We start from the raw sequence: 24,081 nt of genomic DNA, 5'->3' as shown, positions 1-24,081 counted from the left end.
ATCAAGTACGGTACTCAAAAACAGCATTTTTCTACCTCAAAATCTTAAGCCGTTTTGAGGCTGGGCTCCAGCCACTGTGTGGCCTGGTGTCAACTGCAACATCAACTGCCACATTGTTATGCAGCTGAGAAATCTCTGACATCACAGATATGCACATTTTCAGATGACTCAGTTCAGTGAGGGTGAATATTGTGAGAGGAGAATTGGAAGAATGCGCCAATATGAGAATTAGAGACATAGATCCTATTAATATAAGTCCACATAGCTAGGAAACAATGCTAAACACTGAAAAAGGCCATTTATAAGATAGTTCCCCTTTAATATATTGTATATTGTATATATCAATATATAATATTTTACAATATGGTGACTCTAGTTATCGTGATAATATTGTACGATGGGGCCTCTGGTGATTCCCAGATGTTAGGGACATTCGCCATTGTAGGCCGGGCCTCTGGGTCCAGCAAAAAAAAACAATGGGGCTGTTGCATTCTTCTTCAGACATTTAGAAGAATCGGACAACGTTTGAATCACAATCAACTTCTTTTATTCTATTGTATTGCTGAACTTTACAGTTGGCTGTCTGTGTGATTGACACACAGTTCCGGTCGCCCACTCCCTTGTGCCTGAACGTGGGTCATGTACATTCACATCAGTCACAGGACAGTCTCTTGCATTTCTAATTCAATATGCCACAGGTGCATATCCATTCAACCCTCTCCTCTTTCTTACCTTCTTCCTCTCTCACTCCGTCCCCACATCCTTAACCCCTTCTTCTTCCCCTCCTCCTCCTCACCCTTCTTCCTGCTCCTAGTTGTATAACTCATACAGTGTCACCGCCTCTGCTATTTGGTGTGGCTCAGCAGCAGATGCTAGCATGCTTTATTTAGCTGTTCTAATTAGTCATATATGATGTCAAGAACAACAATGAAATAATAATTATAAAAATTAATGAAGTAAACTTTTTTTTGCCTGCATATTTACCAGAATGTGGGAAATTAAGTTGCATTTGTTTTTGTGCCAACTATGGCAAATATACGCTGGCACACAATCTTCATTAGGGTAGAGGATACATTAGGGCTTTAACAGACACCTCCCCTTGGGGTTCTATCTCTCTCTTTCTCTCTCTCTCCTCCTCTGTGACCTCTGTTCTAGCAGACCGGGAAGCGCTCTCTCTCTTTGTCTCTCTCGTTCTCCCCGTCTCTCTCTCTCCCTCTTTCTCTAATTAACTAGGTTTTGGTAACAAACATTTGGGCTTTGGAGTTGCCATGGTTACCCTAGCATCGAATGTCTCCTGTCTGCATTTATATGTGGCTGTGTATAAGTGCGTGCGTGCGTGCGTGTGTGCGTGTGTGAGAGTGTGTGTGTGTGTGTGTGTGTGTGTGTGTGTGTGTGTGTGTGTGTGAGAGAGAGTGTGTGCACAATTGATTGTATGGCTGCCCTTGTGAGCCCGTGTGAGATTGACAGTGTGTTTTTGTGTGTGCACATCCATTTATGTGAGTGAGTATGTGTGTTTACACTCGAACGTGGGTGTCCGTGTCCGCGTTTTGCAAGTGCCTGATTGTGCCGCACACAAGCGTCCGGGTTGCTTTGATGCCTTTGTCTTCCTGCATGAGGCACATGGGCTGAATGTCCATCTCGAGCACACGTCTCTCTATATCCTGATGGAGGAGCCGCCATCTCACACCATAGATTAATAATATATCATAGGCCTACATAAGATAATCGGAATGATTATATAATCCGTATGAATAAATATTATGAGAGAGATTAAATTAGGATAGGACTTGTGGTGTTAGAAGAAAAAGAACGAGGATAAATAGAATTGTCATTCAGTGCTCGTGACTAGGAAGGTGAACATTATAAACTCGGCCTTCCTTGTGTTCGAAAGGTGGAAATGAGCATAGGATTTAGGAAGATCGTTTTCCATGGCGGGTGGCTGAGTAAAGGGCATGTATCTATGATGAATGAATACAATTATCGACTACTGTTGTCAAGTACATGAATACCACGGTATTTGATGCATGACAAGAGAGAGAGAGAGAGAGAGACACAAAGACGTTACTTCTGGGCTTGATATTGGACATTGGTAATATATATATATATATGTGGTGAAAATCAGTATGTCAATGCTTGTGTTCTTTTAGCATTTTCTCGGTTGAAAAATAATATAAAAATGCCCTTTATGGAGGCAGCAGAGCCTAGATGCCATCCAGTAACCAAAAGGTCGCCGGTTGTACATACATTGTGTACGGTGCCCACCATCTCTGCCTAAATGGCCTTGAGCAAGGCACTGCCTCAGGGGCGCTGCACTGCGGACGACCCTTCATACTGACCTCTGATGAAATGCATATCTGTGGACAGTGTGTGTAACTAGGAGGAATATACAAAAATACACGTTTCAGTTGCCTTGTGTAAATTGACAATAAAGTAATGTCACAGTTTCGTCTGATGGTTACTTTAAAAAAAGAGTTTATTTTTATTTGTATTTTCTTTGATCCTGCTGGTGTATGACGTATCCATGGCAACTGAAGCCCTACCCAGCTCCTAACATAGTCACTTCTCATAAAGTCACATAAGGTTGGCGTTATTTGCTGATGCTTGCGGGTTATAGGAGGGAAGGCTTTTGGGAACGTGGCCAAAGAGCAACAAGACCCCAGGGCAGAATTCTTGAGCACCATGAAGGGCAACAGATTAAGTACCTACCATGCGACTGGTACTATAGGGATATTTCAGGGGGGGCGGGCATCTTGTGGGCATGGAAGAAATTGGCAGGATATTAGTTCACATTATTAACAACGACACACCCAACATATGAATGATTGAAACCAAGTCTGCGATAGAGTACTATAGTGGGAATGTTGGCAGGAATATATAGAACAAAGCAGTACTAAATAATAACTTTATTTGTATAGCACAATACAAGGATTGCAGTCCAAAGTGCTTCACATCAGTAAAATAGACATAAAATTAACATAAAATAGACAGAATAAAAGCAATGCAGAGATTGACAGAAACGCTAGCCATACAGTATTTTCAGAAAATTGGCCTTAACGGAACACTCCAACATTTTGGGAAATTAGCTTATTTGCCATCTACCCTGGAGTTAGACAAGAAGATATATACCCTTTTCTTCTCTGTGCATGCAGAGTGTACTTTTTTTTTTTTTTTTTTTTTTTTGATCTTTTTCCCCCTCCATTTTCCTCCGATTTTCTCCCCATCCCAATGTTAAGGCGCTCCCATAGTCCAGCAGACTGTACACAGAGCAGACTCCGCGGACGTCCGCGCGGACTCTTTGAGCCTTCATAGTCGAGCGGACCTCCGTGGACCAATTTCCTAGATGTCACGCGCCAGTTTACACAATTGTCCCCACGCTGTTCAACTTCTGTCATGTCCTCGTCATCCGATGTCAAAATAAAGAGTATGTTATCTCCGTTTCCAATATTTCGATAATAAAACGGGCAGTTTTACGCACTTGAATAACAGGTATATAGGCAGCGAGATGCAATGTACCGTATAGGCTTGAGGTGGACAGCGCGCGTGGTGCTGAAAAGACACGCATTGCATGAAATAAAAGCACCAGTTTTATTTCAAAATATTGGAAACGGAGATAACATTCTATTCAAACATCTCTCTTGGCACGGAGCGAGTGTTCAGAGTAAAATGCAGATCGGCGTCACATTAAATGCAGTTCGATGTCAACCAAAACGCAGAGCAGCGTTTTGTGTGACACCAAGTCAGCGGCGCGGATGTCCGCGCGTCAGAAAATTGGAGCTTCGCACCTGTGGGCAGCGTTGCGTTGTTATTATGGGCTGAGCCGCCACGCAGGATAATGACGCCGCGCGTACGCGCGCGCGCACACGCACGCGCGGCCCCGCGCGCATGCGCATATGTTCCCTCGCGCACAATAATACACTTTGTTTGTATAGCCTTTCATACAGAAACTGCAGCTCAAAGTGCTTCACAACAGAATTAAGACAGGCATAAAATGAGCACATAAAGTGCAGACATATAAAATCAGTTTTTCACATTAGGATCTAACATCCCAACAGGCAACCTTGTTTATGGTTTGATTCAGTTTTAATATAAATAATAAAAATAAAGAGCAGCGTTGCGTTGTTATTATGGGCTGAGCCGCCACGCAGGATAATGACGCCGCGCGCACGCGCGCGCGCACGCGCACGCGCGGCCCCGCGCGCATGCGCATATGTTCCCTCGCGCACAATAATACACTTTGTTTGTATAGCCTTTCATACAGAAACTGCAGCTCAAAGTGCTTCACAACAGAATTAAGACAGGCATAAAATGAGCACATAAAGTGCAGACATATAAAATCAGTTTTTCACATTAGGATCTAACATCCCAACAGGCAACCTTGTTTATGGTTTGATTCAGTTTTAATATAAATAATAAAAATAAAGAGAAGATTAATTAATTATCTACTCAGTCCCGAAGTTTGTGATGTAGATATGGAATGTCCCGGGTTGCTGCTGTTTGCAGAGTGTGTTGTTGTCCGGGGGTGAGTGGTGGTGGGTGGGGGGTTGAACAAAGAGTCCCAGACTGGTTGAAGACACCAGCCTATAGCGGCTATTGTTATGATAATGCGAGGTAGCGCCGCAGGTAAACACAACGATCCGAGCCGAGCGCAGCGCGTTCTCGCGAGCGCGTGCATGTGCGTGCACGCGCTTCTGCTCAAATCTTTAATACTCAGTGAGGTACCACTGAGTGGTACCCCGTGCCATGAACAACGCATGCCTGCCTGTGGGTCTGCTGTCCGCTGAGATCAAAGCTCAAGAGTCCGCGCGGACGTCCGCGGAGTCTGCTCTGTGTACAGTCTGCTGGACTATGGGAGCGCCTTCGTATGCCAATTCCCAATCCCCTTCCTGGTCGCTGCGCACTTACCCCCCACAGTCAGATCATCTGGGAGAGTGGAGGCTATCACGTGCTTCCTCCGACACACGTCCAGCCAATCAACCGCTTCTTTTCACCTGGCAGCGCGGATCCTCCCTGAGAGGGCGTAGCGTGTGGAAGGATCACACTATCCCACTCAGGTCCTATCCGCGCTTAGCAGGCGCCCCGACCGAACTGTAGGAGTCACTGTTTACAATGACCCGGACCCACCCCGCCAGCTTCTCCCACCCTCTAATACAGCCAATTGTATTAGTGTGAACGGCCAGCCAAGCTGGTGACAACCCCGGAGCTGTGAGCTGCATTCGAACAGCTGGATTCGAACAGGCGAATCCAGCTCACAGCTCCGGGGTTGGTGACGAACGCAATCTCCGCTACGCCACCTAACCGCCCATGGAGTGTTCTTTTAAAGTACATGTGATTATTTTTTTTATCTAAGCAAATGAATAAAGGGCAAATGATTTACAGGGTTTTTTGTAGATACAGTACAGAATTTTGCCATCTGGACACATGCAATTTGAAATATGAATATAGAATATCGGGCCTATAAATGACTTTATTATGGCCAAGTCATACATCTATGGATCGGGCTCTTTCCAATGGCAGAGTTACATCTGGATTTAGTACCACCAGGCGCCCGTTATAGGGCAGCCAAGACCGTGAATGAAATCTACAGAAAGTACAGTTACTTTTGTATAATGTCCATAGCTCCGCCATTTTTCACCAGATTTTTGTAGACGTTCACAGAAAGGTACAGAAACAATATACGTTGTATTTTATGGCAATACCGTTCAGGTTTGTTCGACCCGTGAGATATAATTACGAAAATAACGTCAATATTAGCTATGTTTCTAAGGTGGAAGAATTATGTTTTTATATGGTACAGTTTAAGTTTATTTGGATCCCCATTAGCTGTTACAAATGGCAACAGCTACTCTTCCTGGGGTCCAGACAAAACAATAAATACAAACAAACAACATAATTAAAAATAAAAACAACAAACATACGAGACAATATACATAACATAATCAAACATAATTCATCCAACCCAACCCACCTCATTACATTAGCATTATACCAAAATATTACAAAATGATTAGTAAAATTATACAAATTGTATATATCAAGCATTGTGCCTGTACCCAGGGCCGCCTGGGAGAAATGCGAGGCCCTGTGCGAGATTTAACGCGAGCCCCCCCCCCCCCCCCCCCCCCCAAAGGTAAAAAAAAAAAAAAATTATATATATAATATATATATATATATATATATATATATATATATTTTTTTTATATATACAGTCAACATATTCTTAAATAATAGCGCTGCCCGAGGCGGGGCATGATACAGTCAACATATAGCAAAAGAGAGAGCGAGAGAGAGCTCCCGTTCTACAGTCAATATACAGTGTACAGAGAGAGAGAGAGAGAACATGTGTTTGTCATGTGTGTGTGTGTTAGAGAGAGACTAGAGCATGTATGACAGATTCAAAAGGACAAAGATCAAAAGAGAGAGAGAGAGAGAGAGAGAGAGACACATTGGAAAGAAATTGAAATGCTATTTGGCCCTAAACAGAGAGTACACAGTGGCAGAATACCTGAGCACTGTGACTGAAGATCCTTGAGCACAGCCTAGCCATCGAGAAAGGCCGCCATAGGCAGACTGTGTGTGTTAGAAAGAGAGAGAGAGAGAGAGAGAACATGTGTGTTTGTCATGTGTGTGTGTGTTAGAGAGAGACTAGAGCATGTATGACAGATTCAAAAGGACAAAGATCAACACTTAAATCCAACAAGAAGAGCAGGGTATACCAGAGAAACCAAAGCAAGGAGCCAATGGCCGACATCAGCTAAATAGGCTAGCCAGGTACTGTGAGACACCAGGCCACACACAGCTTTGGCCAATGGCCCAACGCTACCCAAGCTACACAAGCTACACAAGCTACACCATTCACACACAGCACATGTCGTATCTCCAAATGTTGTGAAGTAGCATATGTTTTGCCTGGAAAAAAACATCGTTATTAACAAAACATTCGGGAGGGGAAGGAAGGAAGAGTGGGGTAATGTCATGACATTTTCATTAATCTTAGTTACCTGCACGAGGGCGCAGGGCGAAAGGCCGCAACACACGTCTCCACGTTGACGAAAGGCCTCTCGCTGCCTTGTCATGGTATACATGCATACAGCCAGGTGCTCTCACCACCAGGCACACACCGTTAGCGTTAGCTACTAGTAGTATTAGCTAGTCGACCAGTTTGGCTCCAGAGAGAGAGAGAAAGAGAGATGTCAGATCCACGGCGGGTATATAATCATAGGTTGACTCACGGTCACTCACCATAACGCAGTATCAACGTGGAAGGAGACTTTCTTGGCCCCACGGTGTAATTTCTTCTTCTTCTTCTTCGAGTACTTTCCGGCAGACTGGACACCTTTCGGCGTATTGCTGCCTAACAGATTTATCTGCTCACAAGTTATCTTCTCCTTCTTTTGAAAAGACATCCACTCGCCTCGCCCCTCTGGATAGGTTAGCTAACGCTAGTTAGCATTTAGCTAAGCTAGCTAATAGCCGACATCATGGCTCCGGCCATTTGTCCCGCTAGCGAGAGGCCTTTCGTCAACGTTCCTTGGTGACCGACCGACCGACTGATAATGATGATAATGACCGACCTCTTTCTTGGCTGGCATAACTAAGCATAGTCAAAAGCTGCACGCTGAAAATGAAATAGTCAAACGCAGCTGACTCACGCTGGAAGCATCTCGACTCACGCGGCGCCGGCGGGCGTACTACTGTCTACACATGACGTAAGTAAAACCACTCCCTTCGTTGAAACCTGCCTGCTGCTGCAGAACCCCAGCTGAGCTCCAATAGTGAGTATGTCTGCAGGACCCAGGAACAAGTCAGACACATTCTACAAACGTGTCTAATGTGAAATATATAAGCATATAAGCAAAACTAGATTTTAGGTCTGTGATGAAAAAGGGCCTCGCGGGAAGGGGGGCCTCGCAAAAAAATAAAAAAAAAATAAAAAAAATAATAAAAAAAATTAATAATTTTTTTTTCTTTTTTTTTTTTTTTTGAGGCCCCCCTCCCGCGAGGCCCTGTGCGACCGCACTGCTCGCACACCCCCTGAGGCGGCCCTGCCTGTACCCAAAAGTAACCTTTTACTTGCTTTCTAAATCTTTCTTGCTTGTTGCTTGAGTAATTTCATATGGCAACCTATTCCACTGAGATGGCCCTATACATAGCAGTTATTTTTATTGCATTTGATCTCGGTAGAGGAATTAAAACATGACAGTGTGGCAGTGTATATATACATGTACAGAAGAGGGGAGTCTTGAAGAGGCCGGTAGCCTCAACCACAGTCTCCCTGGCCCTGAACATTTCTTTCTTTATCTTTCTGTCTCTCTGCCTGTTTCACTCTCTCTCCTCCCCCTCCCTTTCTCTCTCCTCTCATGCCTCCTCTGGATCAAGTTAGATGAGTATCACAATGCCATCATCAGTCTCTGAATCAGTTGGCCAGTGAAGCATACTGGATACATGCCCCGTGTTTTTGTCCCACTCTCAACTTCATAACAGCCTTTTGACAGATTATACTTTTATCTAGCTTCCCCTAACGCTATCACAGCAACCCAAATGTGATCCTTTGGCGTGCTTGTTGGAGCACATTATGTCTGGGGCATGCTACAGTTACAGCCATTAGGACTGTCCATTTTACCGTGGTGATGACAGGGTTGATTTTGTTGTTCTGTTATATGCCACCAGGAGGCGCAAAGCCTGACAGAACTGATCCCGATTTGCAGCATTGATGGATAGCCGCAGCGCTTCAGAAATGAAATAGGTCTCGAAATCCATAGCACACATGAAGAATATTTATATCAATTTGACATTCATAACTTATGATGATGAAGTTAAGACAACCTTTCTCTAGGCTTTTGAAAATGTAGGGGAGCAGCCGAGATAAATCACTGATTGAAGCACAACTTTCCAAAAATGATATTACTAATATTTCCCAAACGAAGATACAAGATCATCATCAAATGGTATTTCACAAACCCTAAATTTAAATATATTAATACAAAATGGAGGAGGAGAGAAACTGCCCGGTTAAATTGCGCTATTCTGCTTGTCATGAATCTACAAGCATTTTATTTATCATCTGCGCTGTCTCTTAGCAATAAACAAATGGATGACGAATAACTTCCTAAAATTAAATGAGGGCAAAACTGAAATCCTACTAGTCGGTCCTATAACAAAAAGAGAAATGTTACAGAGCAATATGGGGCAACTTACTCCTTGGATCAAACCCGAACCAAGAGGAGAGACCACATCAGTCCAGTATTAGCTAACCTACACTGGCTTCCGGTAACATTTAATTAGAATTGATTTCAAGGTCCTCCTCCTTATATACAAAGCACTAAATGGAACAGGACCAAGCTACATTGCAAATTCTCTAGTCAACTATGTGCCTCCTATTACATTGCGATCATCTACTACTGGTCTATTGAAGGTTCCAAGCCACAGTCTAAGGAACATCGGGGATGCAGCATTTGCAAACTATGCACCAAAGTTATGGAACACACTACCTATGGACATTAGGGAAGCTAGATCTCTTAATATTTTCAAAAATAAGCTAAAAACGTACCTCTTCACCATAGCCTTCTAATACACTCTAGCACTATTTTACTCTGTCCATTCTATTGCATAATTTTAATATATATTCTATTCTACTATTTTATTGCACTGTATTATTTTACTCTGTCTATTACTTTTGATTACAGGTTCAAAACTGTCAGGTATTAAACTGTGTGGGTATCAAACATGAGACTGTTGGGCTTTAAAACTGTAGGACTCAGGCCTAGAACTGCACCCTGAGAGAGGGAACTGTGCCCTGAGAGGGAGGTTTGCCCTCAGTGGGAGGTTCGAAGGGTTAAAGTGGGTATAAAACAGGAGGGAAGACTGTCAAGTTTTAAACTGTGAATACCAAACAGAGAAGGTAAAGACAACTTTGAACTGTTGAACAGTAATCCAGAACTATTTTATTGCAATGTAATTTTTTTAATTTTTTATCTATTCTATTCTACTATTTTATTGCACTGCACTATTTTACTCTGTCTATTTTCTTACTCTTTTTATCATTGTCTACTTAAAACTGAATCAAACCATAAACAAGGTGGCCTGTTGGGATGTTAGATCCTAATGTGAAAAACTGTGATTTTATATGTCTGCACTTTATGTGCTCTTTTCTTGTTGTGAAGCACTTTGAGCTGCAGTTTCTGTATGAAAGGTGCTATACAAATAAAGTTTATTATTATTATATTATTATCTGAATTTAATGATAAAAATCTAAATATTCTGAAAGCCCACAGCCTTTTGTTTGCAACTTGATTCGGAGCGGAGAACGGAGAAAAAGCAAAGCATTTATTTACCAAACTCAAAAACGCTTCAAACACTGACTGCCCAACCAGAAGTCTTATGTTATGTTTATGTTATGATTTCCCAAAACGCAAATTGAGTAACACTACTGTAGCTCGTTACTGGAAATGAGACGCACGCTGGTGGGTGAGGCTCAGCCAAGAGCTATTCACATCATAAAATTAACTCCCCAATCCCAAAATGTCTAATTTATATTGTAATTTTCAAAATGATAATCATTGCCCCAAACTGTTGCCAGGTCAAACAATTGGGCTGTTGATGAGATTGCATTTGATGAGGCTCGGCCATTGCACTTTGTTTGTGCTGACCCCTGTGAATACAGAGTGAAAGCCGTGGTTGTCGCCTTTTAGCACTAAAAAGGTGTACCATAAACTCTCCACAGAAGGACTACATGAAAGTCAATGGAGTCTCGTGGACAGTGCCCAGTGCGAATGCAGGGACCCATTACAAACTGTGGAACATATAATGAGCAGCTGCCCCAAACACCGGCCACCGAATGGCGATCGTGGTCTAATCGACCTGGACGATGACACGTTGGACTGGCTTGCCTCAAAGGAGCTGAAGGTCTAAGGACATACGCCAGAGAGAGAGAAAGTCAATGGAGAATGGTGGAAATGAATTCCCCCAAAATACGTTTCATTGCGTGATGTGAAGCATATTCCCACACGCTCATCCTGTGTAACGTTCTGCGCCAAAGCACAGGCTGATCGGCCCTATAGTTTGTGAGATATTGTGCAGATTCACACACCCAAACACACACGCTACCAAATGCATAATGTCCTCCGTAGGCTCTGTCTATCCGAAATGTAGATTCTTATTACAGTACTTTAGGGTTAGCCTTAACACTTTGAGTGCCAACGACGAGAAACTCGTTAGTTCATGCCATGCGTTGAGTGCCAAGAACGAGAAATCTCGTTATTTAATCGTTATTTTTTTATTATCGATTTCCATTCATTTTTCATCAATCTAGCCTCAGGTTACTCAGGGGATCTGTCTGAGCTCGAACAGGGAAAATACCGCCCCCTATCGTCTCTCCGGATGGTACTGCACCCATTGCATTGGACTGAATGAAATGGATGGGAAAAGAAGAGTCCGGAATCCACATTTTACTTGTCAGGCATGTAACCAGAGACGATCTCATTGCCGACCCTCAGAACAGCGTGGAATATGTGTTACCAGTACCCAGCGTTGGATCAATAAACACGATCGATATTTGGAATGGCGATCAGGAATTGGAATAATCTTTTTGGAGAACATCTGATCTGAGGTAAGGAATCTATTTTACCAGTCTTGGGATAATCGGAGCTCTTTTCACCTATATCTCATTCTCAACGTGTCCCATATGTGTGTGTGTGGCTGTGAGTGTGTGTGTGCTGATCAGGAAATAAGATAATCGATTTTTCAGCCTGCTTCTCTAGCGTGCATAAGTACACATATACTATCGATAATCTAGCGTTTATTTGAAAACGTTTCATAAATAGGCAGAAAAATTACAACGTGTTTTGTGTATTCCAGTAAAGCGCGATTCCTGAACCGATTAAAAAACAATCCGTTTCGACAATGTTGACTGGAAACAAGTCATTGATAAGCGACAGGCGTATTAGACACATAGCCATAATTTAAGATATAGTTTATGCGTTCGCAAATGTGATCAGCCTCCCATTGACTACAGCGCTGGCACTCAAGCGCTATTTCTGGCGCCCCCTGCTGGCACTCAAAGTGTTAAAAGACACAGAACAAACAGCAGAATGTCCCCAGGTTAGTGTTTCTATTTTTCCCCAGAATGTGTTTATGAATATGCAGGCTCAACGACATTTGGCCGCCTACTGTACGCCGACGACAGTCTTATGCTTACATGCTAAAAATAAGAAGCAAGGTGCAGCTACCTATCAGCTTCCATGGTCAAACAAATTCTTGTTTTACATCTCAATGTTAGCAAAACTGAGTGTGTATGTTCTTTTCCAAGTCTGGAAATAGTGATCCAGATTCTGATGTTTTTGTGACAGGGAGAAGACTAGCAATAGTGCAGTCTTTACTGAGTTTAAGTTTCTAGATATAATAATTGATTTGCAATTCAATTGATTCAATTCAAGTTAAAGATTAAACTCATCATCAACCTATAGCTCAGATACAGCTCTGGCAGCCAGAGAGAAATGGACCAGGGAATAATAAGACCGGACAATAATTAGCAATCATTTATTTACTACTGAGGCCACAAAGTTGTACATCAACGCTATGATTTTTCACACAGTCTTACTAGCTGGACACAGGCATGTAAGTTGACATTAAGAACCGGCCAATCATCACCAAAAATGCAGGATATGACCAGGTAGTTACGGCTTTCGACATGGACAGTCGCATTATTCACAGCTCCCAACAACGGCGTCAAAACAAATCAACAACAAGGTTTTTTATACACTTTCTACTCTCCCTCCTTTGGATTACGGACCAGTACTTTAATTCAACATGGAAACACCACCAGACAGAAGTGGAAAGGGTAAAAAAAGAGTCCCATTGCGACTTTTACCTTCTAAATGGCTCGGAGCGGAAACATCCAGCCATGGGGATTGCGGCAATACACAGCGTGTTAACCTCGAATCCGGGACGAAAGAGTTTACCCCCGTCGGGCAGGTTTGATAGAAGATTGATGACCTTCTTATATCTGCTTCTTTCTGGAGACATTCAGCTGAACCCAGGTCCAGTCACTCGGTACCAGGCGAGTCAACTCGGACTACTGACTAGGGTTGGGCATCGTTTGGATTTGAACGATTCCGTTTCCGATTCTCCAGTCCATTTCGATTCCTGTTCTAAACGATTCTCGATTCCGATTCTTTGAGGTGCAGGTCAAAACAGGTCACAGCTTATTTAGCAGGAGAATATATATATATTTTTTTCATACTATTCACATTGTCAGTTGACTTGATACAGTTTAATTTGTTTGCTGTACTGTAACTAGGGTATTAATTACAAAGTAAAAAATATATATATATATTTTTAACACATTGCCCGCCGGGAGTGGCTTACCTTCTTTGCAGGGCTATAACTTTTTAAATTGTATTGCTATATTGACATTACTATGGCCCATTCAACATCGATTATCTATCGTTCAGGATGTGGGAACGTTATACTTTTTCATTCATACATTCATACAAAAATACCTTCTAGAATATAATTATACATAATTTATATAATTAAATATAAGACCCTCTTTGCGTCGCCCCTGTGCCTCAAATAGATTCGTTATCAGCTCTATCTTTAATCTTTCAAAATGTTCAGTTGCTATCGCTATCAGCTCTATCCTTAATTTTTCAAAATGTTCAGTTGCTATTGCATGCACTCATCTGTGTTTCACTACACACATGAGTGCATGCTTACCAACTGTTAGTCTGCAACACTACTATCACCGACATCTAAGAAGGGAGATCCACCCTTGAATGGCCCTTCTAAGGTTTCTCTCCTCCACACTGCCTGTGGAGCATTTTTTCCCTATTGTTAGGTTTTAGTGAGTTTTTCCTTACCTTCGCGTGGGGTATGTCTGGGAGTGCTTGCATTCATTCATTTATTTGCATTTATTTTAAATTGGTTGGACCTTATGGTGTTCTTGTTTTGTTCTTGACTTATTGTTATGTTTCTTCTTGACTTGTTTAAAGAAGACGTGTCCGGCCCATGGGGACATTAACGTGTGTTGTCGGGCCTTACAAATACATTTGATTTGATTTGATTTAAGTACGTTTTTATCGTTTTCTGCAGTAATTCCTAGAACGTGAGTTATAGGCCTAAACGCATATATAGATTATCAATTGCCGTTTCCCCCCTATACACGCTATATAAAAAAATTAAACTGTATATGATCGGTATACGTTATGCTTCATCATGCATGGAGGAAAGGGGGGGGGGGGGGGGTCGTTTATAATTCCCCGATCATCAGTAAATGCTTTATGTAGTATGGGTGGATATATTGATCAGATGGTTTGCAAACAAGGAAACTCACAATTGGGTTGAAAATAACGTTAGTGTCCTTTTACCGTGCGTCAAAGAGACTGGCGGTGAAAGATCCCAGGTATACGACGCCGATCGCCTTGGTCCATTTCCGGTTTGTATGTCGCAATAAACGCCGAAATCATATCGATTATTAAGTTTAGAAAGCGATCCATTATGTACATTGTGTCTGTCGGGAGTCATGCAACTATATCTGACGGCCGGATGAATTTAATCGACGCACAGCCCCCATATCCTGTAGGTGAGTGTAACTCGCCCGACCATCCACCAGGCGGCGGTATTGAGCCGTCGTTGCCTTCACCTTTAGGGTCCAGCTGGAGCGTCACGGGTGTATATATGAATTATGAATGCCATGGCGAAAAAATTAAATATTGATCTCAAAATCGCTGCACAGCGTTATTGGCAGAATGCGCATGGCGTGCAATAACGCTTTAAAGCGTTTCCGGCGCTGGATGTGTTAAGAATCGAAATTAAGAATCGAAATGCAAATATGTTACTTCCAGAACCGGAAGTTAGGAACCGGTTCCTATTAGAACCGGTTCTCGGTGCCCAACCCTACTACTGACGCAAACAGCGACGGTCACCGTTGCGACCAACACATGAACCAACACAAACAACCCTCCACCGCTCACGACTGGACCCCCGACGCATCTACAACGTAACGCTTGAGTGACCAGAACGAGACGGAAAGAACCGGAGGTTTCAACACCGGTGCCAAACACGGCACAAAACGGAAATCTAACCGACAACCCCACGGTCAAATCGCCTGCTAGGTTGCCGCCAGAGAAGACACAGGACAAAGGACCCCCCTCCCCACACACGGACCACAAGACGACATCAACAAAGCCACCCCCCCCCACAGCAGCACCAGACACAGACGGACAACAATACCTCAAACCTGAAGACATCAACACAATAACAAAAGCAAATGGTCTAAACATTTTCCATCTAAACATAAACAGCCTGAGACCAAAACATAAAGGGTGATACAGATATGCTATGCTTCTCTGAAACAAAACTTGATACATCTGTTATGAACCCAGAGATTGAAATCGAAAACTATTCAATTGTCAGGACGGATAGGAACCAGTATGGAGGTGGTGTCTGCATGTATATTCATAAAGACACCAAATTCATCAACCGTACTGACCTTAACCATGATTAAATTGAAACTGTTTGGGTTGAAATCTTATTTGAAAGGGCGAAATCCATACTAGTAGGCACACTCTATAGACCACCAGAGCAGACCAGAGTGGTTTCTATGACACACTGGATGGGTGTTTAGCTGGGGTGGAGGTGTAGAAAAGATTCTTATCGGGGACTGGAACACGGATATCCTACGTAAAGAAGCACCCGTCTTCAAGGCCTTCGGTAGGTTTTGTGATCTGCATGGTTTCAGCCAGCTAATCACCCAACCCACAAGAGTATGTGATTCAACACAAACTACCATTGATCTAATTCTGACCTCTGACAAGTCCATGATCTCCAACAAAGGGGTGATAGCATGTGGGTTAAGTGATTATTACATGATTGTAATGATAGGAAAGATGAAATTACATACCTACAGTAGGTTCCATCCTAGAGGCAAATCTTTCCTGTGACAAAATGGCATCCAATGTAATAAAGAAAGTCAACCAACGAACTAGATTCTTGTACCGGATCTCCTCTCTGCTAACAAGAATACCCTGAAGACTCTGGCAGGAGCACTCATTCAAGGGTACTACGACTATGCTTGCACCTCATGGTACCAAAGCACCTCAAAGGCGCTAAAAACAAAATTACAAACATCACAAAACAAACTGGTCAGACTACTGCTTGACCTTACTCCTAGAACCCACCTCACCCCTGCCCACTTTAAAAACCTAGGATGGCTTAGAGTAGACGACCGAGTACAGCAATTTGCAATGGGCCTGGTCTACAAGATACACTACACAACTAAGGTACCCATGTACATGTCAAATTACTTCCCAAAGGTCAGTGAATACCACCACCACAACACCAGAGGGAGCTCCACAAATCATGTGAAACCCAGATTCGGCTCAAACAAGGGACAAAACATGTTTCGCAACTATGCCACATCAATGTGGAACGCCCTACCCACAGCGGTAAAGGAATGTGAATCACTACCCAAAACCACTCTCAAAGAGCACCTACGGGAGACTGCAATTCGAAACTGGCCCCTGTAACTGTCCTAACCCAACCCCCTCCAATGTACAGTAAATGTCTAACCCAATAATACATGAGACCCTCTTCTTGGGACCAAGTAAGGTTTCGTGAATAATCCAATCTACAGTTACCCCACCCTGCCTACCCACCCCCCCACCCAACCAACCACCGCCAATGTACAGTTTCCCCACCCCACCTACCCAACCCAACCCACCCCTCCACCCCACCTACCCAACCTCCTCCAATGTACAGTTTCTTCGTCAAATGTATATACTCTCTTTTTTAGTACTGTATTTGTAAATCTGGTATGTCATAAATGTATAGATGTAGCAGTACTGGCTATCTGTATGTCATGTATGTCATATATGTTATGATGAAGTGAAAATTGGGGACCCTGATCTAAACAAGATGAAAGTCTTTCTCTAGTCTGCATCCCCTTAACAATTGTGTGTATTGAGCTGTACTGTATTGTACCCATTCTGCAATCTGTTAATACAATTTTCAATCAATCAATCAATAAACCCGAAACATTGAACACTAGGGAGCACTACAAATGTACAAAAAATTTGCGTGGAATAACACAAATCAGATTATATTTCAACATTTTCTTATCCAAACATTACAAAACTTGCAGGACATATTTCATAACACTGCTCAACTGTGTGCGTGAACTTATTTTGCGATCCTATATGATCAATATTGTCTTGAAACCCATTGATTGCCACTTGCGGCTATATTATATCTTAGAATGTTACTTCTGTGCTTCCTAGGTGAAATGTCCCAGTAAGATCCATTTGTTTCTTAGGGAATGAACAATATGAACTTTATAACCTGCATTAATTTTTTTATAGCCTACTGCTAAGCATACGTTCTATTATAAGACCATTTAAATAGGCACCCTGTGACTTACTCTAGTGATGAACAACAATTCATATCGTTCAGCTATGCAGAAACCCTGTGCAATAAAGCACTACCTACTGTGTGAGCGGAAGACCGTTGCTTGTTCTCGATTGCTAATATGGATAGTTGTAACAGAGGTGGGTCTAGACATACAGTATTGGGTTTTTATTACGCTATTATGACTCTTAATGGTGACATCTCTACCATAATAAAAATGTTAACCGCAGCTGTCACATAATATCCGAGTTTCAAGAGGTTGTTGAGGGCCATTGGCAATCTTGCAGGTCATGGAAACATAATGCAAACATCCAAACACCTCCAGTCCTGTCTTGACCATTACCATAGCAGCAATGGAAGCATCAAAGCATTCAAGTCAGCTCTAGTCCTGAGTTGTATTGTGCACCAGAGGATCAGTCATGGCTTTTTATGCTGCGAGGATCAAATGTTGAGATTGAGCACAAGAAAACATATATACTCTATTCATTCAAGTTGCTTCCGACTCTCTTGTCCCACTGAGGAGACCTTGCCCTGATGATATATTTTGCCTGCAAGACCTCTCTCTTTTCTCTGAAAGAATGGAACATATTCATTAGAGAGGAATAGAGAGAGTCAACCTTGGGTTGAATAGGTGCCGTGGACTCCATGACATCTTCTCGCGTAAGTTGTGATGTTTTAAAGGGAGATTTATTTTTCACATCTTCTCTCTCTCTTTTCTTTCAGCCAACAAGACCTTGCTGGGGGGAGGAGGAGGTAAGTCACATCCTGCCTTCCACTCGTCTGTTCCTCCTCTGCTTTTCCTCCTTTTGTGTGTGTGTTCTATTTCAGCTGTCTGGTAGCTTGGCCTTGCTTGCAGACTGTGTTTTATTAATTTAATAATTAGCATTGTAAGTGTGTGTGTGTTTGTCTGTGTACAGTACTTTGTTTGTTTCTTGTGAGAACGACTCTTGACAGGACATCTTGGGTGTATAGTACGTGGGGTGTAATGGTACATTGAAGCCACGGTTCGGTACGTACCTTGGTTTTGGGGTCACGGCTCGTTATGAGTTCAGTACAAGAGGAAAAAAGCAGGTTTACAGTTGTGCAAGTACCACTTAGTGTGGTATAGTCCCCCCTAAGATAGTTTGTACAGCTTGGCCCTGCAGTGTATTAACTCATTAATTGCCAAACCCGAGATAAGTCGGGTTAACTCGACATGCGTTGGCTGCCAGACCCGAAATATCTCGGGGTTCTGGTTGTTTATTCTTTTATTCAATATTTTTATTCATTAATCATCCAGGGACCTTGGTGTTACCATAGGGAATGAGTCTGAGATCGCCAAAGTGCAATACCGGCCGCATCCAGCTAGACGGCGGTATCGAGCACCCTTTGAAACCTTGTATCTTGGCCTGTGCAACGGTCAAATGTCACCGGGCTCACTTTTCTTTGTTGGGCGAATGGAGCGGTTATAACGATCGGATTGAGAAGCGTCAGATGCTCCCGATGCATGATGTGTGGTAGATTATGTTGGCGACACGATCAACACCAATATTCTTTTTGGGATACATCCTAAAGTGAAGGTAAGGGCTATATGATATCAATCCTGCGTTGATCCAACCATGTCTTCAACCTGATCGCCATTGGTGACGATCAAAGCATAAAAAAACTACCCCCCTTCCTTTCATGCATTCATGATGAAACATAATACCTATGATATAGATCTGATTTGGGAATAGTAGCATGTACAGGCAAGAAACGGCAACGTTTATAGTAGAATTGACGTATAAGGCTATTACCCAACCTTTCGGGAATTACCCCAGACCACGCTATAACCATACTTATATTCACCACGGTATAACACGGTAACGTATGGATGGAAACATTTATTCTTTTTCACATATTGAACGATAGATAGATGATGGCAAATGGGCCATAGTATTGTATCCATAGCTATAATATAGAATATAGTTATAGCTCTACAAACAAGGTGACGCACTCCTATCTTTTAAAGCATTGCTACGACGGGCCCCGACTAATAGCTGGCAGTCAATGAGTTAAGCAGTAAACATAACAATAAACATAGACAATGGTTTTGGCCCTGTCTACTTTGGTATCTTAAAAGCAGCAGGAATAAGTATTTGTTGTCCTCCCTTTTTGCAGACAGATGTGGATATGTATACCATTACCGTATATATATATATATATATATATATATATATATATATATATATATATATATATATATATATATATATATATATATATGTATGGTATATACATGGTTCACCAGCCAGTAAACACAGACCTAACTGTTGTAAGGAGTAAAACATGTTGTAAGGAGGAACAGCGGGTCAGGGTTGTCTGAGGTGCGTCCCACTAGGTACTCATTGCTCTCCGCTCCCTCCTCAGCACATGATCAGCGATATCTTCCAGCAGCAGTAGATGTGTGTGTAAGCCTAGGGTGCAGACTTGGCCCTTTTAAATTGCGCGATTGATCACTGATTATTGGATGGCATGGTTCAATTTACATGATTGATGTTTAAGTCCAAGTGCATATTCAAGGTTGTATTTGTCACATGCACCATCATACCAGTAAGGTGAGCAGTGGAATATTTTCCCACTGGCTCTTACAATGTGCACACTAAGCAAGGCAAAAAAAAAATATATATATATATATATATATTTTTTTTTTATTGTTTGCCTTGCTTAGTGTGCACATTGTAAGAGCCAGTGGGAAAATATTCCACTGCTCACCTTACTGGTATGATGGTGCATGTGACAAATACAATGTGCACACTAAGCAAGGCAAACAATAAAAAAAAAAAAAAAAAAAAAAATATATATATATATATATATATATATATATATATATATATATATATATATATATATACAAGGCGGTTAATGGACTATTAACACTTTGAGTGCCGACGACGTGTATTGTCGTCTTATCATGCCCCCCGTTGAGTGCCAACGATGTGTATTGTCGTTTGATTTTTTTATTAGCGATCTGAATTCATATTTCATCAACGAGTCTCCCGTTGGTACAGCAGACCCTCTAGGAGCTCAGATGGGACAATACCGCCCCCCATCGTCTATCCCTGTGTAACTGCAGCCCATTGGATTATACTGCTGGATCTGTAGAGGTGGAGCCAACTGGCTCCATTATGCTGGCGAGCCGTCTGATGAACATGGAATTGATCGCGAGATGGAAAGCAGCGTGGAATATATATTTACAGCAGCCAATAATCAATCAATAAACGCGATCGATATTTGGAATGGCGATCAGGAATTGGAATAATCTTTTTGGAGAACATCTGATCTAAGGTAAGGAGTCTACGTTACCAGTTTTAGGATAATCAGAGCTGTATTCACTGAGATATCAGCATGTGGCGTGTATGTGTGTGTGTGTGTGTGTGTGATGTTGAGGAAATGAGAGAATAGATTTTTCAGCCCGCTTCTATAGCGTGCATAAGTACACATATACTATCGATAATCTAGCGTTTATTTGAAAACTATTCATAAAGACTTCCGGTATGAGAGCAGACGGGTAACACACGTGCGAAAGAGCTCCTGGTCAAATGAGTGAAAAAACGGATAAAAAAAGACCCGAAAAGTAATTAAAAAGGAAAATGCTCACGAGAAGTAAGGAAGAGACAACGATTGTGAAGGAAATAGAAATGGAGAACATACGAGAAGGAGAGAATCCGAAGAAACAGAATCCCCGGAGCGAAGCCGAGAAAAGCCAGACGAAAGAAGGGGGAGGTACCGCTGAGGCAGACACGGTAATGCCAGGATGGGCCGTGAACATGCAGGCCGGGATACTGGAGAACATAACAGCGGCGATAAAACTGAACACGGACACGATAAGGAATGATATTGGGAAGCTACGGGAGGAATTGAGGAAGGAACAGGAGGACTTCAGAGGTGAAATGAATACAGAAATCAAAAGGGTGGAGGAGAAGATGGCGGAACAGAACAGAAACGTGACCGAGTTACAGACTAGGACGGCTCACACGGAGGAATGGAACACGGAGATACACGAGGTATTAACATGTGTGATTCAGAAACAAGAACAGATGGAGACAAAGATGTCGGACATGGAGGGGAGGTCACGGAGAAATAACATCAGAATATGGGGACTGAAAGAAGGAGTCGAAGGGGAATCGGTGACCCTATATGTGGAAAAACGTATCAAAGAACAAATGAAGGAAACGGGACTGGAAAAAATGGAGATACAGAGGGCCCACAGGGCGTTGGCTCCGAGACCACAACCGGACAGACCTCCGAGGGCGGTGATTATTAACTTTCTGAGATTCGAGGTTAAGGAATTGGTACTCAGAACCGCGTGGACCAAGAAGATTGAAATCGAAGGGAAAAGACTATCATTTGATCACGACTACTCGACAGCGGTAGCGATAACACGCAGGTCCTACGCGGGACTGAAGAAAACCCTGAAAGAAAACGGAATGAGATTCCAGTCACCCATGACCTCGCTAAGGATTCACTGGGAGGAAGGAACGGCGATGTACGCGACGGCACGAGAAGCGGAGCGAGAGATGAGACGGCGAGGGATGAGGATGGCGGAGGACGGAGAAGGAAGGATGCGGGAGGAACAGACGCAGAGCCTACAGCAGAGATTGGAAGGAGCCCGCAGATGGATCAGAGTGGAAGACCGAAACCGGAGGGAGGAGAGAGGAGAAGGCAGAGGTGAAACGTGACGGAGCGAGGACGGAGACGGATGAGGAGGCCAGGCGGAGAGGAGGCGGGAGGAGACGAACGGATGAGTACACGCACAAGAGATTGAAAAAACTATTCAAATAGAGACAAAGTATAGAAACTGAAATAACATATGCATAAGCACACATTCCCAGGTAGAGGCATCTCTGATCTCTGAGCGGATCTCGGCCTGTCTGTCCGACATCTCCGCCTGGATGACGACCAACCACCTCAAACTGAACCTAAGCAAAACAGAATTGCTCCACCTGCCGGCCAAATCCTCCCCCCTGACCGACCTCTCCATCACAGTCGAGAATGCAGCTGTGACCGCGTCGCCGACCGCCAAGAACCTTGGTGTTGTCCTCGACGACCAGTTGAACTTCTCTGCTCACATCGCAGCGACAACCAGAACCTGCAGATTCCTCCTGAGCAACGTCAGAAGGATACGCCCCTTCCTGACAAAAGAAGCCACCCAACTCCTCGTCCAATCAACAGTCATCTCCCGCCTCGACTACTGCAACGCACTGCTAGCTGGCCTCCCGGCCACTGCCACCAAGCCTCTTCAACTCATTCAAAATGCAGCGGCCCGCCTGATCTCAAACCTACCGAAGTCAGCCCATGTCACCCCACTTCTTAGGGACCTGCACTGGCTCCCCATTGCTGCACGTATCCGCTTCAAGGCCCTCGACCTAGCATACCGTGCGGCAAAGGGAACCGCTCCCGCCTACCTCCGGTCAATGGTCTCTAACTACACACCCTCAAGACCCCTACGCTCTGCGTCTTCTGGCCGCCTCAGATCTACTCCTATCCAAGCTCCCGGAGGGTCATCAAAGAGAAGCCGCCTATTCTCAGTCCTTGCCCCACAATGGTGGAATGAACTACCCATCCCAGTTAGGACAGCCGAATCCCGTCCAATCTTTCGCCGTCGACTAAAGACTCACTTCTTCAACCATTATCTGAAATGATATAAAAAAAAAAAAAAAAAAAAAAAAAAAAACTAACCCCGACTAACCTTAATGTCATGCACTTGTCCTAATAAACTAACCTACACTGTAACACGCAACACTTTGATGAACATTGTTACTCAGCTGATAGAGTTATACCCTTCTTGCTGTCTTGTCGCACAGAACTTGTAAGTCGCTTTGGATAAAAGCGTCAGCTAAATGACTAAATGTAAATGTAAATATAGAAATGAACGTAACGTATACATGGACACATAATACACAAGCTGATGGAGGAAATAAATGGAAATATAACTAGGTTTGATAGGCGAGACACAGACCATACTGAAACAGATACATAGAAACACGCTGTGAGTAACACAGTTGGGAGGGATTAAGGGGATAAATGGACATCACATAGAAAATAGAGGAGAGGAAAAGAAAATAATAAGGGGTACACGGGGGGACAATGAAACATATGAGTCACATTGAGAGGGAACAAGAAAAGAGGGTCTTTGATCAAAAGGAAGGACAGAGCGCTTTTTGACCAGGAGCTCGAAAGCAAAAAAAAAACAGTAAGAAAGCTGGACAAATATGACGAGCGATTGGGGGCAAGGGTTTCAAACCCCCAAGCCGTCAGGAGGGGGCCCCTCGCTAGGAGGGCAATTACCCCTCACCCACCAGCAGGGGACAGGGGGGGACACAGGGACCCCCCGAACGCCTTGGGAGCACTTTATGTAAAGTTTATGTTTTTTATTTATGTTAATCATTATATGTATTCGGTGAAGAGAGCGGAGGCTCCAACCGGAGGGGGGAATGAGTGTGACATGGGGGGGACTGACAGACGAAAGAAGAAGAAAGATGACAAAGGTTAAAGGTATAAAAATAATGTCGTTAAACGTTAATGGAATGAATAATGCGATAAAAAGGGGCAAAGTGATGTTGAAATGTAAAAAAAGTGAGATGGATGTGATTTTTCTGCAGGAGACACATTTGGTAGCACAGGGTCATGAGAAACTGAAGAGATTTGGATATGAAAATG

General features: G+C 43.1%; 1 protein-coding gene across 1 annotated transcript in view; it reads left to right on the top strand.

The window, feature by feature from the left end:
• macrod1 (mono-ADP ribosylhydrolase 1) overlaps positions 1–24,081 on the top strand; it is a 496,258-nt gene that overhangs the window by 209,639 nt on the left and 262,538 nt on the right. Inside the window, exon 4 of the mRNA XM_084332361.1 lies at positions 18,124–18,153. Within this exon, the coding sequence (XP_084188487.1) occupies positions 18,124–18,153 (30 nt within the window). The remainder of the gene's footprint in view (positions 1–18,123; positions 18,154–24,081) is intronic.

This window comes from Notolepis coatsorum (genome assembly GCF_963971535.1).
Source record: "Notolepis coatsorum genome assembly, chromosome: 16".
Taxonomy (NCBI): domain Eukaryota; kingdom Metazoa; phylum Chordata; class Actinopteri; order Aulopiformes; family Paralepididae; genus Notolepis; species Notolepis coatsorum.
The sequence above is the reverse complement of the archived record's forward strand: the minus strand, read 5'-3'. Positions and strand labels throughout refer to the sequence as shown.